This window comes from Ostrinia furnacalis, unplaced genomic scaffold (genome assembly GCF_004193835.3).
Source record: "Ostrinia furnacalis isolate ACB-3 unplaced genomic scaffold, ASM419383v2 OfSCF2039, whole genome shotgun sequence".
NCBI classification, from domain to species: Eukaryota; Metazoa; Arthropoda; class Insecta; order Lepidoptera; family Crambidae; genus Ostrinia; species Ostrinia furnacalis.
The window spans coordinates 896164-913904 of NW_021132278.1; the positions used below are offsets into that span (position 1 = coordinate 896164).

Below are 17741 nucleotides of genomic sequence, written 5' to 3' on the forward strand. Positions count from 1 at the left end.
TTATGTAAGTAGGTACGGTTAGGGTGGTAGCAAATGGGATGCAGGAGTTATGCCCGTTTTCACCATCAATCCCTACTTTTTAAGTGACCCCTATCACAACACATAACAGGAATTTTGGTTTTCATAACGGTCACTTAAAAATTAGGGATTGATAGTGAAAACGGGCACATTACCGGCTGCGCATTTGGTATTGTGTAGAATACCTAGTCAGAGCATAAATGAATATTCGATACAATAACTGAAAATGTTTGGCATTCTATACATTGACCCGGGATTGTATAGAATGCCGGATTATACACACTGCCCGTAACATAGACATGTAGGTATAAAAGTGCGCACATTACACCGATTTGGTATCTGCTGATTTTTCATACAAATTAGAATCAGGCCCAGTCTAAATACTAAAACTTATATTACCACAGAATTATACTTGAACCTCGGTTGTTTTTTGTCCGCATTTGGATCATTCCAATAGGGTAGTTGGAAGGAGGAGGTATTTTTTTTTCTATAATATAAAAATTAATCGCAAAATGTGTTGATAAGCGCATAACTCAACAACGCCTGGACAAATTTTACCAATTCTTTTTTTTTAATATTCGTTCAAGTCCAATGATGGTTTTTACGGCGAGAAAAATTCGAATAATATCCGGGAAAATCCTAAAAACAGCTCTTTTCTTTTTCCCATCAAACGTGAAGCCGCGGGCAAAAACTATTATATTATAGGTACATAGATTTCATATCAATTTTAATACAGCCAGTCATTTTCATATCAATCTTCTTTGGCGATATCTTTATTTAAATTAAACTACTGTGATGTGCATGCAACACCAAAACCATTGTTGAAAGGCCTTTTGATTGGATACTTCGAGGAATAATAAAATTAATAAGTATTTGTGTAATTTTTAACACTAAAATATAAGTTAATGCTGTTTTCGACTGTCCTTTTCTATGAAAAAGTACCTAGTTTCAAATAATCTAAGATTGAAATAAAATTCAATAACTTATTGACCAATCATTTTATTTAAGTACAAACACCCGTTAAGTTTTCATTGATGATAAACTACTGGATGATTAATTAAATTATGGCGATTTGCTGTATGATCGAGGAATATCGTCCCGAGCCCACAGGTCCTCGAGGTAGTACGGCCACTGCGACTCGTAAGACGCAGCCCAAGACCACAAATCGTCATAATAATCCAAGGCTATTCTTGCATTTGAGAAACACTTCACTATTGCAGGTACCGTTTCGATCACGCACTTTACAGTACTTATGCTTATACCTGAAATGCATCAAAATTATTATTATATTGTAATGTTAGAGTTCAATCATCAGGTAAATAGAGGACTTTGCCTACACTCGCCAACCTCTGGTCAAACTGGTTTGACATAAATTAAATAATCAATTGAATAATGTTAGATGACCAATCTTGAGACTTTCACTTCTAGGGGCGACAGGAATTATTAAAATATACTAATCCATAGGGGAGACCGCGGTATTATTGTAATAGAGGAGAGCTGTGCCATTGTCGATTTTTTCGAACTTAAATGACTATCGAGCTCGTAACAGTGCGCGTTTTTAGCTCAAGTCTCGAGCTAACAAATGCGCGCTGTCACGAGTTCACTAATCTATACTAAGTTAATATTATAAATGCGAAAGTAACTCTGTCTGTCTGTCCGTCTGTCTGTCTATCACGCTTTCACGCCTAAACCACTGAAGCGATTTTGATTAAATTTGGCATAGAGATAGTTTGAGTCCCGGGAAAGGACATAGGATAGTTTTTATCTCGGTTTTTAAAACAGGGACGCGCGCGATAAGGCTTTTCTGTGACAGAAAAAATTACACGCGAGCGAAGCCACGGGCCGAAAGCTAGTAGTTAATAGGTTTTCAAAACTTGACAATGTCACAACTCTCCTTTGTTACTACTCACCTTTCGGTCTCCCACTAGAAAATATGTACCTACAGGGTGATTTTGTTATATCAGTACCTATCCATTTTTTTTAATAAGCTCTATAGAACAAAAAAATACAACTTTGTCTTAATTATTCCTAACCGCTAATTTCCCCCACTATTATGTCTATTGTGCTTTGTATTAAACTGTGTGTCCATAGTTTTAACCGACTTCAAAAAAGGAGGAGGTTATTCTATGAACGAAGCAAATTATCCACACGAGCCAATGTTGAAACCGCGCGTAGCGGATAAAAATAATTAAATATGAAAAAAAAATGTTGTCTTTACGTACTAAGTAGTTTAAGTTACTGATTCTGAGGCGCTTCTAAAAATTTGCATATTGATAACAAAATCACCCTGTATACTCGTACTATATTAAATGAAGCCTTACCATTCTTGAAACAGCCGATCAAATTAGTGATTTCTTTTAACAGGCACAAATGATCGACCTTCTCCAGGCTCGCACTCTGGTCACTTTCCGCCCACAGACCCTCGTCACTTTCAAATGAATACTCCCAGCTGCTGTCACTCTCACTCGACTCCGCCCAAGTCACCGCCAATGTCACGCCCACCAGCAATAGAGTCATTGCGAACCTCATTTTGAGTCTGTAATTAAGAAAAAATATGAAAAACGATATAACGTGCCTATAAAATTTTAGGGTTGCCATCGATTTCCTTAGGATCCCATCGTCAGACCCTGACGTGGTGACAAATGGGACCACCTCGAGAGTATACCCTATCGAACAAAAAAAAATTAAAATCGGTTCATGAATGACGGAGTTCTGGGGTAACATATATACAAAAAAAAAACATAGGTACACTTGAATTGACAACCTCCTCCTTTTTTATGGTCGGTTAAAAAATGAAGTTTTTTGAAACTCTTTCCAACGAAGTTTTCACAGAATACGAGCACTTATATCCTGAAGGAATATGATGGCAACAACAAACGTGGCTTGTAAATAGTGTAGAACTTATGAATATGCCCACCACCTTCGAATGTGCCGTCTATATTATACTAAAAGTATCCCAAGAACACTTCTACATTATAATGTAGAATAAGAACCGTGTAAAAACATTCCTGACTTGTGTTTAACTGAATACAATATTCAGCTTTTACATCAAGTCATAGAGTACGTATTTGAATGTCAGAAAAACCATGCGTTTCTTGCCACTGTTAGGGGAATTCCGTACTATTGTTTTCAAAACAAGCCTATATTTTACATGGGCTTCTGTTACAGGTTGTTCTTCCCAGTACTTACCCTTTTCGTACCTTTTGAGAATTTAACTTAGCGCAGCAATCAAGATAAGAAATCTATAATAACAGATTCTAGAATGTTAAGGCCCGTTTTCCAGTTTCCACCAAGGCGGAGCCGAGTGGAGAAACGTTTTTGAAATGAATTCATGAAATTGACTGAATGAAATCTGATTGGTTATTCAAAACATTTGGGTCTAAATAATTTTATGATTTACAACATACATACTTTAAAACTGTATGAAAGTAGGTACAATTAATTTCAAATTAATTGAAAAAAAAAACTTTCTGTTAATTACACCACAACAGAGACAGTTTGAAGTTATTAAAATTTTATTCTATTTAAAACTTACATGATATGATAAATGCTTCCTGAATATGCTTCTACAAAAGCCAAAGGACTGAAGTGCTTTATACCTATAGGATAAGTTTATAAGTATTTATAGTAATTTACATATTCTTAAATATGCCACTTATGTACTTGACTAGTAATAATGTCATTTATGACCATATTTTGGACCATCAAAATATTTTTGTAGTGCATTTTATGTACTGATATTGCACGTAAATTGTTTAGGGACACGTGTGGCACGTGTTTATAAAATATGTATGTCACTAAGGCCTATAACGATCTTCATTTAAATTTGTCGCTAGTACTTATGTATAAAAATATGTTAAGGGAATGAAAGTTTCTACGGAAAATCTTATCACAACTTAAGGATATGCCAAAACGTAACATATGTATGACCACGGGCCGGAAGACGTAGTGTGAGCGGTCCTCTCACTAGGTGGACTGACGATCTGGTGAAGGTCGCGGGAAGAATGTGGATGCGGGCAGATTCCGATATATGATAGATTCCGAATGAAAGAACCAATATGCTAAAAGAGGCGCCAATTATCAGAACGTTGCGTACACTTAATGTACTTAGTAGCTAGAACCGTTGACATATTCAGCTGTTCTTTGGCTGAATTTACAAAAGTTACATTATTTATTTTATGTTATAGCCATAGCGGCAATTTTAATTGTTTAATTATGTACTAATTAATCTACTCTATCGCATTGGGGTAACCTGTAATGTTAGAGCTAAGATTGTTGTTAAATAAATCAAATCAAATCAAATCAAAAAGTTTCTGTGTTTTGTTACTTATAGTGTAGGTATTTTTGCTTGAAAGACACACCAATCATGAACTAGGTCGAAGCCCAAGCCATAGTCTAGTGTGATTGGTTCCCAAACTTATTTCAGACGCGCCCCCTTTCAACCATACAAAAAAATCCGAGTCCCCCCTCCTACAGTCAAGATGATTTATTGGTCGTATCGAGCAGCCTGGAATGCGTTCTCTCAGCGGTCGCAGGTTTCTTACAGATGGCCCGCGCCCCCCTTTAAAGGTCTTTGCGCCCCCCACTTTGGGAACCAATGGTCTAGTTAGTCCTTCAATTTTGAATGTTTCTGTGTATTAAATAGGGTCTTTTTTGCTTGACAGACACAGCAATCATACACTAGGTCGATACCCAAGCCGTACTCTAGTTAGTCCTTAAATTTTGAATGTTTCTGTGTATTAAATAGGGTGTATTTTTGCTTGACAGACGCAGCAGTCGTCGCCGCGGTCGACGCCCAACTCGTCCCCGCGCTCGACCAAAAGCCCGCCGTTGCCGGGTGCGCAGGCGCAACCCAGTGCGCCAGAAAGGTAGTATTAGCCCTTTAGTATTATTCTTATATGTGTAACTAGCGGCCGCCCGCGACTTCGTACGCGTGGATCCCGTTTTACCCCCTTAGGGGTTGAATTTTGCAAAATCCTGTCTTAGTGAGCACCTACGTTCTAAAAGGAACCCCCATGCAAAATTTGAGACTCCTAGCACTTGTAGTTTCTGAGATTTCGTGATGAGTGACTCACAAAGTCAATCAGTAAAATATTGTTACGCACAAAGCCAGAAATGAGCGATGATAGCTCTTAACGTTTTGTGGTCTCTGTAAAACGTCCACAACGCGAAATGCTTAGAAAAGCTACAATGGAATTTGTGGCAATGGAAAAAAGCCAGTTCCCTGAGAAATTGGAGTTATTCTGCTACTCAAATACAATACAACTACTGTTTGTAAACACTTTTCTTCGTTGGTTTTCATCCTTCACGCTACAAAGTACAATTAGTATAGAGAAGGTGTTTTTTATGTTTTATGGTGCCATATTCCTCATTCGGATCGCACAGGTTCGTCGTATTTTACATGTTGTTTGTATGTCTTAAGACAGTAATTAAGTAAATTATACAAGCCAAGTTAATCCAGTTTTGATAATAAATAAATAAATAAATAAATCTTTGGACAATTTCACACAGCGCCAGCTAGCCCCAAAGTAAGCAACTTAATGCTTGTGTTATGGGTGCTAGCTTAACGGATATACTTATATACTTTTTTTTTTTTTAAATACATAAATATTATACATAGTCACACCCAGACCCGTCACAGAAATTAAAATTCATCATTTCAATTTCTGCCCGCCAGGGAATCGAACCCGGGACCTCTCGGCATAGTAGTCCGTTCTGAACCACTACACCAAACGGCCGACAAAGAATAACGTATACATTTGCCAACAGAGAGTCGAGTACCCGAGGGACAGTCNCCCCAAAGTAAGCAACTTAATGCTTGTGTTATGGGTGCTAGCTTAACGGATATACTTATATACTTTTTTTTTTTTTAAATACATAAATATTATACATAGTCACACCCAACCCCGTCACAAAAATTAAAATTCATCATTTCAATTTCTGCCCGCCAGGGAATCGAACCCGGGACCTCTCGGCATAGTAGTCCGTTCTGAACCACTACACCAAACGGCCGACAAAGAATAACGTATACATTTGCCAACAGAGAGTCGAGTACCCGAGGGACAGTCCGCAGCGCGCCTCAAACTCCTTCGCTAGGGGAAAGAGAGCGGATCGACATGACGCACAGCCTTGGTAAGACATGTACCCTACCTTTCATTGTAATAGGCTAGATGACAATAGGCAATGATGATAGTTAGAAAATATTAGACTCAATTTTTTATTTTCTTTCATAATTAAATAATAACAGTGCTACATCGAATTGAAATGGCGCGATACGTCACGCTTGAGTATAATTTTTACTCTAAAGTGACGTCACGCGACATTTCAACTCAATATAATACTGTAATTATTCGATTATGAAAAAAAATATGTCTCCAAAATTTTTTATTATCTGTCTGACGGACTAAATAGAATTTCGATTTCATTACCCTATCGCTAAATTTTAGAGCAATGAGGGTTTTCGCGATTCAAAAAACCGCCAGATGGCGGGACGTGAATGTAGGGTCTGACTGCTGCGTGATTGGTGGATTTTGACATATTCATGTCAAAAATAACCAATCATGCAGCATTTGGACCTCGCGTCTTCGTATTGCCATCTGCCGGATTTTTCAATCGCGAAACCCCTCATTGTTAGGCTTCATTACCCGGAATTCTCAACCATGGAACTATCTTACCTCTAACTGCCAGTGGTAGCTAGCCAGGCGGCAACTAAACCGAACAGAAAAATCTGCCCCCATTGGGAATCTAATCCTGGACCTCTGGATCAGGTGGTCTTACTAGACTAGACTTACACTAGACCACAGAGGCGGTTGAAATGGTATGGTCAATGTAACCCTTTCACCAGCTGTTAATGAGTCTTAGAGCGTTTTTGGATTTTTGGAGTTCGTGAATTTTGGATTAAGACAAGGCAAATAAGGCAATAAAAGATGAGGTGGAGGATGAGGAGGCCGGCCGTTATTGTGAATCTTATTACTTTGTCTTAAGATCCAAAATGATGAACAATTTTAGTAATTAATAAACGTTAGAATTATGGGACCCTTGGACGCCGATCTGTATATTTTTATATTGGTTTTTAATAATAAAAAAAATCTATTTCTAGGTGTGGAGAGTATGGGAGGTGAAAGTAGAAGTTTTCATCAAAACCAAAGACCGACAACAAGTAAGTAATTACATATTAATTCATAAGTTTTCTTTTATTAATTAATTAGGTCTTTACTTCATAAAACTTTAAAAAATCACATCATTGTAACTTCTCCTCATCATTAATATTTCATCTTTTGAAACCCTAAGGGCTATATTTCACTGGGACACCATGGCGGCGCAACCATTTGCCGCTACCAACAAAATGTATACAGCTCTATAGAGATTTACTCACCTGGTGTCCGTTTGTACATTTTGTTGGTAGCGGCGACTGGTTGCGCCGCCATGGTGTCCCGGTGAAATATAGCCCTAATAGTATACATGAAAATAGTAGAAGATAGTAATCTATGTTTGTCCAAAACGTAAACGAACTCTATAATAATGAAACGTCATCTTCCAGTGGGCATAGACAACCGAAGCCTGCGCAGCGACCTGCTTTACGCCGCGGACTCCGTCACCAATGCCATGTCCACGCTAGTTAGAGAGCTCAATTCAGGTTAGTACAACAATATAAGCAAGATACGAGTACAACGCTAAGTAGGTATACGTCGCGCAACGAAAGTTGAGGGAAACGTATTGGATGCATTTGGCGGAAAATAGCACTTGGAAGCGCTTATAAGCCACCGTCAAGCGGTAAGAAGCGCTGTCTCTGCTAAAAAAATGAATGAAACATGCCACTAATTCACTATTGAAGTTAGCAAACGTGTCCTCGCCGTAGAGATCGCCATTTTGCTTATAAGCGGTTTTTTCAACGCATCCACTGGTGTAATATTTGAATACAGAACACAAATCAGCCAGAATACGCCAGACGTCCGCGTCAGCGCGACAAGCGTATACAGATATATCGACGATGTATGTATATTAAACATCATGCTTGTGTTGACGCCTCAACTCTTGCTGTGCGACCTATACATTAAACGATTTTTAAAAAGCTTCATAAATAACTGATAAAAAGAACTAATTTTAAACGCCAGTATTTTCCACTCAACGATGACAGCTGTCAAATAGTGTCCATAGACAAATATAGAAAGCATAAATAGAAAAAAGTTTGCCAAATAATAATGGTATAGTTTACAGAATATTTGAAGAACTAGGTATTAATTGCATAGCAACTAAGCATGATTCCCACTATAGAAAAATATAAGCACTAACAACAGTGAAAATTTTAGATATTTAACAATAATAATAATAATAATAATAAATAAATATCCTTGGACTTTTTACACTGCGCTTCTAGTCCCAAACTAAGCAAAGCTTGTACTATGGGTACTAGACAACGGATATAAACATACTTATATACTTTTTTTTTTGTAAATACATACTTATTATACATAGAAATATAAATAACTTAGTCTAAAAAGTTTCCAACTGTATTGTAAGTTAATTACGTTGGCTAATTTACATCTTAAAATATGAAAAATCATAAAATGTACACAACGTAATTAAAAATATTATCACGAATATATTTTCCCCAACGAATTTCGATCATTTTTCAAATACTTCAGCATGGCACGTTTATTGTATTGCGCATGACAATTTCAACCTTAATGTGTATTGTTTATGTCACTTTACTGATTGTACACACATTGTTTACACCTTACTTTGTTTATTTTTAAATTATCTACATTTGACACGTTACTGAAACGTTTTTATTACATATCTTGTCACATAACCCACGTAAAAAGATTACACAACATGTAAAATAACAATACCTATCACGAAGAAAGACCCTAACTTTATAATTTCTTATTTATTTTTCCAATTATTTTTAGATCAAACACTGCACTACTGTTTTGCGTTATTATTATTTCTATAACTATTATTTCGTCGAAATTTCTACTTGGTTTTCGTTGAATTCGTGAAAAAACAGTTTATGTTCAAAATTGACGTTCGATGCACATTTTCGTAGATGTTTTAAGTAAATAAATGTTTTCCAGAAGGGTCCGACACAGAAGACACGGTGAAGGGTGAACCTAGGAAACAGAGAGGTAAGTTTGCCACAGCATTATAGACCCTAAAGCATTCACACTAACATATAAAGTATCAAAACTAAAATTCAGTTTGTCACAGCAATAGAGCCACTAAAGTATTCACACTAACATATAAAGTATCAAAAATAAATTTTATAAGTTTGCCACCGCATTATAGTCCCTAAAGATACACACTAACATTTATAAATAGTCGAAAATCATAGATCATGATTTTAACAGCAAGCAAGTTCTGGTGGAAAGTCTACCTATATTTTGTTTTTGTCTTTTTGCTCAAACTGAGTGACTGATCGTTGTGGTGAAACCACTCCCTAACACGCAGAGTTAACGGAAATGTTAGTAATTTGTACAATTCAAGAGGCCTTAGAAAAAAAGGCGCGTGCAACATTTAGTAAAACTCTACTATAAAACTATTTTCTAACTAAATCAATCGGTCTGAAAACGACAGAACAGCCACACAGAAGTCCGTATACCACGTATACAGGGTGGAAACGTTAAGTGATCTCACTCGATTATTTCTAAACTATACAAGATATTGAAAAACTGGTTACTGATCCTGAAAGTGCTTCATGAGCTCTTTCAAACGGTACCAATAATAGGTTACAGAATAAACTGGATCTATCTGAAAATTTAATGTTTCCAGCTTCCATACTAAATGTATGCCAGACACACAATATTAGAAGTGTAATTTTTTTATTTAATAATAAACTCTTAAAATAAACTCGTAAATTGTATTCTTATTTAAAATTATTCATAGAAAATATTGGTTTTAGGTTTTACTTGCAATAATATTGTCAAGAGATGAGTATTATGACTGTGGTAGTACTAAATGTATGGAAGAAGGAAACATTGAATTTTTTGATAGATCCAGTTTATTCTGTAACCTATTATTGATGCCATTGAATAGAGCTTGTGAAGCACTTTTAGAATCAGTAATCAGTTTTACGATATCATGTGTAGTTTTTAAAATAATGTGACTTTACTAAATGTATGGTAGCTGGAAACATTGAATTTTCGGTTAGATACAGTTTATTCTGTAACCTATTATTAAAACCGTTTGATAGAGCTCATGAAGCACTTTCAGAATCAGTAACTAGTTTATTGATATCTTGTATAGTTTATAAATAATCGAGTGAGATCACTTATCGTTTCCACCCTGTATTTAGTAAAGAAACTTCGTAATGTTAATCAATACTCATGCCAATCAGCATCAATGACAAAATACTTCTTGTCAGCATGAAAAAGCTCTTCAAATTAATAAATTACAATCATTATTAATTTGCAGGGATCATTAATGTTTTTATTCCTTCATTATTATCAGCATGATACTGTGGTCGCATAGCATGTTTACTATTTGCTGTTTTTCTACCATTACATCATAAAGACATGGAAATTATATTTACCGTGGCATTGCATAACGTTATAGAAAGGGGAAGTGCATGTATTTAGTTAAAATAAATAGATGTTTTAGAATATTAACCAAAGTAGGTTGTTTTTAGAGAAACTATACCTACGTAACAACTAGTTAACTTAAAAACTTACTCGTAGGTATATATGTTACGGTCAAAGTGATAAATGTGAAAATTATGAATAATCGCCGGTTATTATGAATAATTACCGCATGATTTGGTAAATGTGATTAATATGAGGTCATTTATGTGTGTATAAAACTAAATAGGCGGCTTAGGGGTGGCCCAAGGGCCACCCCCGCCGCACCTTAACCTATTTTTCACTTTAAATCAAAACATTATTATATGTTATAGGCATCATGGAAAAGTAATATTATGCAAGAAACATTCCAAACTCATTATGTCAAATTATATTAATATATGATATCAAAACGTTCAAAAGTTTGGCTGTACACGAGCACGTACACAAGATGTTGTTCTCTTTTATGAAATTTGTTAGTACTAAGGCTGAATTATTAAATAATCACTGTTAAATGTGATTAATTTATCACTTTTACCGCGACTGTCGGGAATTATTCATAATAACCGGTTATTATTAATAATTTTCAATTTATCACATTAACCGTAACATATACACTCGGCATCAAATAAATCGCACCTCCCGCGACAAGAACTTATCAAACGTATGCATCCCCACTTTCCACCAACATTGATACCATTTGAAAAAAATCTAGTTCATAACTTCATTTCATTAAAGGAAAGGTTTTTACCCCAAAAATGTGTCTTTAGAAGGATCCAGAGTCACTTTTTCAAAAAATAGGTAGTTACGTTTGGGCCAACTTTTATGACTATAAAACTGTTAAGTTGGGATTAATTGCTATCCATCTGTTAAAAAGGACACGTAAGATCATTATTTGGTTTTATAACCACAAAAATTGGTCTACTTGGGCCCATAGATGAGCCCCAAGTGAGGCCTTTTTTCAAGTCACATTTATGGTACCTGTTAATTGTTTATAAAAAAATTAAATGTGTTTTTCTTTAAGTTTGTTTATTGGGCTTTCAAATAACACCAATATTGTTGGGGCACCATGATTGTGTCAGAAGAAAATCTTTAAAGTTCGCGTCGCGGAAGGTGCGGTTTATTTGATGTTGAGTGTAAATGAAATAGCCTTTGGTATAGTGTAATGTAACAAATATTTGCCACGACTGTGATGATATAAGCGACTTGTAGAACGCCATCGCCAAGCTATCAGAAGCTGGATGTGACAAGCCGAAGGCAGGGTGAAATGACGCGTTTCTACAGCACTATTCCCACCACTCGTTCCCACCGCTGCAACTCCTGTGTAGCCAGGATCTATAGCTTGGTTGCCAATAAAAAACAATTAAAGGTCTAGCCGCATAACTGAGTCAGTGCCTGAGGTAAGGGAGTGGTACTGGAAGGGTGATATAACTGACATATGACGTGACAGAGCATACAAGTCTGTAAGAGTAGGCGCACACCGTTGATTTTTAGTTGGCCGATAGTTGTGCCGGATTTTAATTTGTATGAAGAATCGGCCAAATCGAATCGGCGTAGTGTGCGCACTCCCATACATGCCCATACTGATCAACTGCCCGACTAAACTATCGGCCGACGAAAAATCAACGGTGTGCGCCTACTCTAACACATCTGAAGGCTCACTGACCTTTGACGTCACAAAAACATCCTCCTGTGCCGCTCCCACACCTCAGTTATGCGACCTGTCTGACAAAGAACTGTAGTGCAAAGGCATCTTAAGAAGCTTACATCTTTAGGTAGGTACGGGACTAGTCCCACCTCTCATTCCCACCGCTTCAACTCCTGTGTAGCCAGGATCTATAGCTAGACCGCCAATCAAAACCCATCCAGTGAAGGTCAAGTTTGTCCCGGGGGAAAGTTAAACTTTCATTGGACCACAAGGAAATCAATCAGAGGAACATAGGAGTTCCTTCATATAAGGTCGTCTGACAACAGTAACTCCCACAGATTTCGAAGAGGACGACGACAGCGACGAGCCGATGCCGCGGCCGCAGCCGCCGCGACACTACCTACACGACAACAATGTTCAGGTACAACACATTTTGAGCTTTAGGGGAGACTGGGTACGGTTGAAACAAAGGACGGTTGAAACAGAGCAAATATCTCGTAAACGGTTCCACGGAGAGTAAGGGGTCCTAGGGGAAAAAGAAGCGGACGACAGGTCCGAACACGAATTTAGTGCCTAATAACTTCCTAACGTGTTGACGTTGTGTATAAAACACCATTTTGTTTTTTACTACTCAAAGTAAGTATTTTTCTTCAGACATTAACGCTTATACTACCTGTTCTTTTTATGTGAATGTATGGAGTGTGCGTTTGCGATTATAATGAAGCTTGTAGAATAAGGGACAGTAACTATTTTTAATGTGTGATTATTAGTGTCGAAACTATAAAGCATATATTACCAAAAGTGGGGTTGGGGACGGTTGAAACATTTTTTTTGGGTACGGTTGAAACAGAAAATGTATTAATGTTTATTTTTTGTAGATGCCGAGAGTTTGGGCAAGGAAGATTTCCAGGGAGGAAATTGACTTGGTAAAGCATAAGAGGTGGTAAAAGCTGGAGATTGACTGCGGAAAGCGGCGGAAAAGTATGGTTTGAAAAAAAAAAAAGATTTTCGTTAACTTTATTCTGAATGTTAATATTATTTTATTATTAATGTTTCTTAGATTTGGAAATATCATTTATTTTATCATATTTCTGTTATTTTTTAAATATTTACTACTTGTCAAAGGCTAATTAATGTTTTAGAAATATTAAATACTTAATACTGATTAATGTCGTCAGGTGGTACCATAATTTTAACATTCGTAGTATTAATGATAAATAAAACACGTTTTATTAGTAATTATTGTATTATTTGTATGTATTTCAACAGATCCCAATCGCTGTTTCAACCGCCCCTGGCATGGGGACGGTTGAAACAAAATTTCTTTTTTTTTAAATTTCGTATATTTCTAAAACTAGTAACCCGGGAACTATAATGATACAGCCATATCATAGCTAAAACTTCAAATTTCAATTTCATGTATCGTAATCGTCACTTGGTTATTAAATAACAAAATTATAGACAATAAAAGCAAAATTGTTTCAACCGTACCCAGTCTCCCCTACCGTCTTTTGCTTATGAGTGTAATTTGCAAACATGAGTTGGATATACAGGCTGTCTCAAAATTAGCACGTCACACTCACACTGGAGGTAGCTGAACCTATCACGCATCGAACAAGCCTAATATGTCCATAGAAAAGTTTCATACGTTTTGAAATATGATCAATTTTAGTTATTAATGTCCATAAAAAGTTTGTTGAATTTAAAAATAATGTATGAATGACTAAAGTCCATTGAAAAAAATAAATATTCATATTTTTGTATGTATTTTTTTTATTAAGGTTATGAAAATATTTAGCCAATGTTTTTGTCCCTCGCACTTTTAAGTTTTGTTTTCAATTTTATTTCAGAGCATGGCACCGAGTGTTAAAACACTATCATAAGTTTTTTTGCAAGTATGCTAGAGGTTGGTTTGATTTTTGATTGGCTTTCTTTATTATTTTATTATTATTATTTTATTCTTTGTTTATTATTTCTCTTTACATATTCTTTAATTTAGGACAACCTAATGATAGATTCTTGATTAAAGTATGTGCTAGAAAATTTATAATGCGAGACTTTATTTTGTTTTTCTATCTTTATTACTTTTCATGTTACAATGTTATACACTCGCGAGCAAAACTATGGAATCACTTACATGAAGTTGTTTCCACGCGATCTTGTGTACTAACGAATTTGTTAGTAACAAAAAAAGTAGCACCATTTTAAAGATTAAACTTGTACCTTTAAATTGATACCAAATTCATTTAAATCACATCAGTATTTAAAAAGATATCGCGGCTGATGTGAAGAAGTAAGGAAAAAGACATGTATCAACTGTTTGATACGTCGCGAGTTGCGGCCCATTTACCCCCTATAAAAGCACGTGTTTTCGGATTTTTGTTTTCACACGTTGATCCATACACATCTCAGCTTCTTTTGACACTTTACCTGGGATTCTACACCTTCAGAAGCAGCACAAATCCTTGCACTATTGCAAGCAGGGCTCAGCCAGCGGGCTGTCGCATGTCAGCTCCACATAAGCCAGTCCTGGGCTTCGAAAGTTTTAAGACGCTTTCGGGAGACTAGTGGCTTTATCCCGAGATCAAGTTCTGAACAGCGCCAGTGCACATCGTAGAAAGATGACCGTTTTTTCATGTCAACCTCTCTATGAAATCGTCATTTGGCTGGTATCGACGTCCAGCAAGAGCTCAGAAATGTTCGTAGGATAGCTGTTAGCGTGTGGACAGTTCGTCTAAGATATAAGCAATAGAATTTGACTCCAAAAAGGCCTGCCGCAGGCTCGAAACTGACGGCAGGTCACCGATAAGCACGCTTTCAATTTACTCGTACACATCTCGATAGGAAGTCGAGCAAGCCACCCCCATTAGCCACTGTTTCAGCGAACCAGCACTGCACAAATCGCTCCCCAGGCTGCCTATAGACCCGACCTCTTCAACTGCTGCACTGCAAACACAGTCTGCATTCATCGGAGAACAAAACTCGCCTCCATTACTCGCCTACCCATCAAAATAAGTGCGAGTTAATTGAAAGCGTGCTTGTCGGTGACCTGCCGTCAGTTTCGAGCCTGTAGCAGGCCTTTTTGGAGTCAAATTCTATTGCTTGTATCTTAGACGATCTGTCCACACGCTAACAGCTATCCTACGAACATTTCTGAGCTCTTGCTGGACGTCGATACCACTCAAATGATAATTTCATAGAGAGTTTGACATGAAAAAACGGTCATCCCTCTGCGATATGCACCGGCGCTGTTCAGAACTTGGTCTCGGGATAAAGCCACCAGTCTCCCGAAAGCATCTTAAAACTTTCGAAACCCAGGACTGGTTACGTGGAGCTGACGTGCGACAGCGTGCTGGCTGAGCCCTTCTTGCAATAGTGCAACGATTTGAGCTGCTTCTGTAGGTGTAGAATCCCAGGTAAAGTGTCAAAAAAAGCGGAGATGTGTATGGATCAACGTGTGAAAGCAAAAACCGAAAACACGTGTTTTTATAGGGGGTAAGTAGGCCGCAACTCGCGACGTATCAAACAGTTGATACATGTCTTTTTCCTTACTTCTTCACATCAGCCGGGATATCTTTTTAAATACCGGTGTGATTTAAATGAATTTGGTATCAGTTAAAAGGTAAAAGTTTAATCTTTAAAATGGTGCCACTTTTTTTGTTACTAACAAATTCGTTAGTACACAAGATTGCGTGGAAACAACTTCATGTAAGTGATTCCATAGTTTTGCTCGCGAGTGTAGTTGTTGCAATTCACGAAGGCGAGTGAGCTTTACAAGTGTGGTGGCTCGCTACTGTTCGTTTTTCAAAAGTTTTGACAGACATTACACTATCGTTATGCGCATGTACACCAGCGTTGCCAGTTTTTTTTTTCGCCAAGTCGGGACTTTGGTACTTTTTGAGTGAAAATAGCGGGATTCTTCCGTCAGAAGCGGGACATAGTAAAAAAACGTATATAATCAAAGGTTTTCAAATATTTATCTATTTATTTGACTTATAATTAGGTTTACGTGACAATAGATTGCAAAAGTAGCTATAGAAAATGTATTTTAACAAAAAAATAATATTTTAACGCAGATTTACTCTATCGTTAAATTCGTCTTTAGAATAAAAAAAGAAAAATAAAACAATCGAAATAAAAAAAAATGTATTCTCTAATAATATGGCGTTTAAAACAATAGTCTGGTGAAGTGAGTGTCTCTCTCCGAAAAGCGGGACCGAGCCTGTCCCGCGCGGGACATTTAAATTTGATTTAAAAATCGGGACGTCCCGCCAAAATCGGGACGTCTGGCAACGCTGATGTACACATACACACACAAGTAAAGCTCACTCGCCTTCGTGTGTTGCAAGAACTAATACTGGTTATCACAAAAATCGGCCCTCCTACGTTTTACAGGAAAACTCGTTTCTACTGACACAATCATGGTGCCCCAACAATATTGGTGTTATTTGAAAGCCCAATAAATATCCATAAAGAAAAACACATTTAATTTCATAATAAACGATGTAAACGATTAACATATACAATAAATGTGACTTGAAAAAAGACCTCACTTTGGGCTCACCTCTGGGATCAATTAGACCAATTTTTATGGTTATAAAACCAAATAATGATCTCACGTGTCCTCTTTAACAGATTGATAGCGATTAATCCCAACTTAACAGTTTTATAGCCATAAAAGTTGGCTCAAGCGTAACTACCTATATTTTGAAGAAGTGACTGGATTCTTCTACAGACACATTTTTGGGGTAAAAACCTATCCTTTAATGAAATGAAGTTTAGAACTAGGCTTTTAAATGGTGCCAATATTAGTGGGAAGTGGGGATGCATACGTTTGAAAGTGCTTGTCGCGGGAGGGTCGATTTTTGTGATGACCAGTGTATATGTAGACTGAAGAATATCGTAATGAATATTGAATAATAATATTATTGTTTTCCAGGATACACCGCCGCCCCTACCGGCTCGCACAGGTCACTATTTCCCGCGCACATAGCTCACGACACCACATAAGTATACCTAATACATGTTATATAACGTCACTCCTATACACATGCCGTATAAAGACACTGGATATGTAACCTCCTGCTCTCTCGTCCTGTGTGCGAGCGAGACACAAATAATGACACCATAGAGCTATGTGATGAGTCTTATTGTTAGAACGTGATGCTAGGTGGAGTTAAATGATTTTTTGTTTAATATTTTTTATTATTATAAAACCGAATACAGGGGTCACCCAATAGCAATAGATAGCAACACTAAATTAAATTTTTAAAATAATCGATTAAAGTTTTAGTATCGAATCACGAATATCGATATCCTTAATAATGATGTACTTACTTTTTTTTTTTTTTTAAAATCATTCTGCCTTTTGTGTGACATCCTGTATAGCAATCACAATTTTGTTTCAAATTTTAATTACCAATTATAGTTTTACATAGGTAATGGTTACATGTCACATACACCTAATATCGCCACACATTTTGTACACATGAAAAGACAAATATTTATGACATACTACA

At 36.7% G+C, this 17741-nt stretch overlaps 2 protein-coding genes across 2 annotated transcripts in view; one reads left to right on the top strand and one right to left on the bottom strand.

The window, feature by feature from the left end:
- Positions 1-17250, top strand: part of LOC114354316 (dystrobrevin alpha) — a 40427-nt gene extending 23177 nt beyond the window's left edge. The window contains exons 13-20 of the mRNA XM_028306628.1: positions 4786-4886; positions 6062-6150; positions 7118-7177; positions 7559-7654; positions 9096-9146; positions 12561-12643; positions 14073-14128; positions 17162-17250. Coding sequence (XP_028162429.1) covers positions 4786-4886; positions 6062-6150; positions 7118-7177; positions 7559-7654; positions 9096-9146; positions 12561-12643; positions 14073-14105 — 513 coding nt within the window. The 3' untranslated portion in view covers positions 14106-14128; positions 17162-17250. The remainder of the gene's footprint in view (positions 1-4785; positions 4887-6061; positions 6151-7117; positions 7178-7558; positions 7655-9095; positions 9147-12560; positions 12644-14072; positions 14129-17161) is intronic.
- Positions 1013-3008, bottom strand: LOC114354317 (uncharacterized). The gene is made up of 3 exons (XM_028306631.1): positions 2939-3008; positions 2340-2554; positions 1013-1280 (listed from the first exon to the last, which is right to left on the bottom strand). Exons 2-3 carry the CDS (start codon positions 2545-2547, stop codon positions 1081-1083), a joined length of 408 nt encoding a protein of 135 aa, XP_028162432.1. The 5' UTR covers positions 2548-2554; positions 2939-3008; the 3' UTR covers positions 1013-1080.
- Positions 17251-17741: the final 491 nt, after the last annotated feature.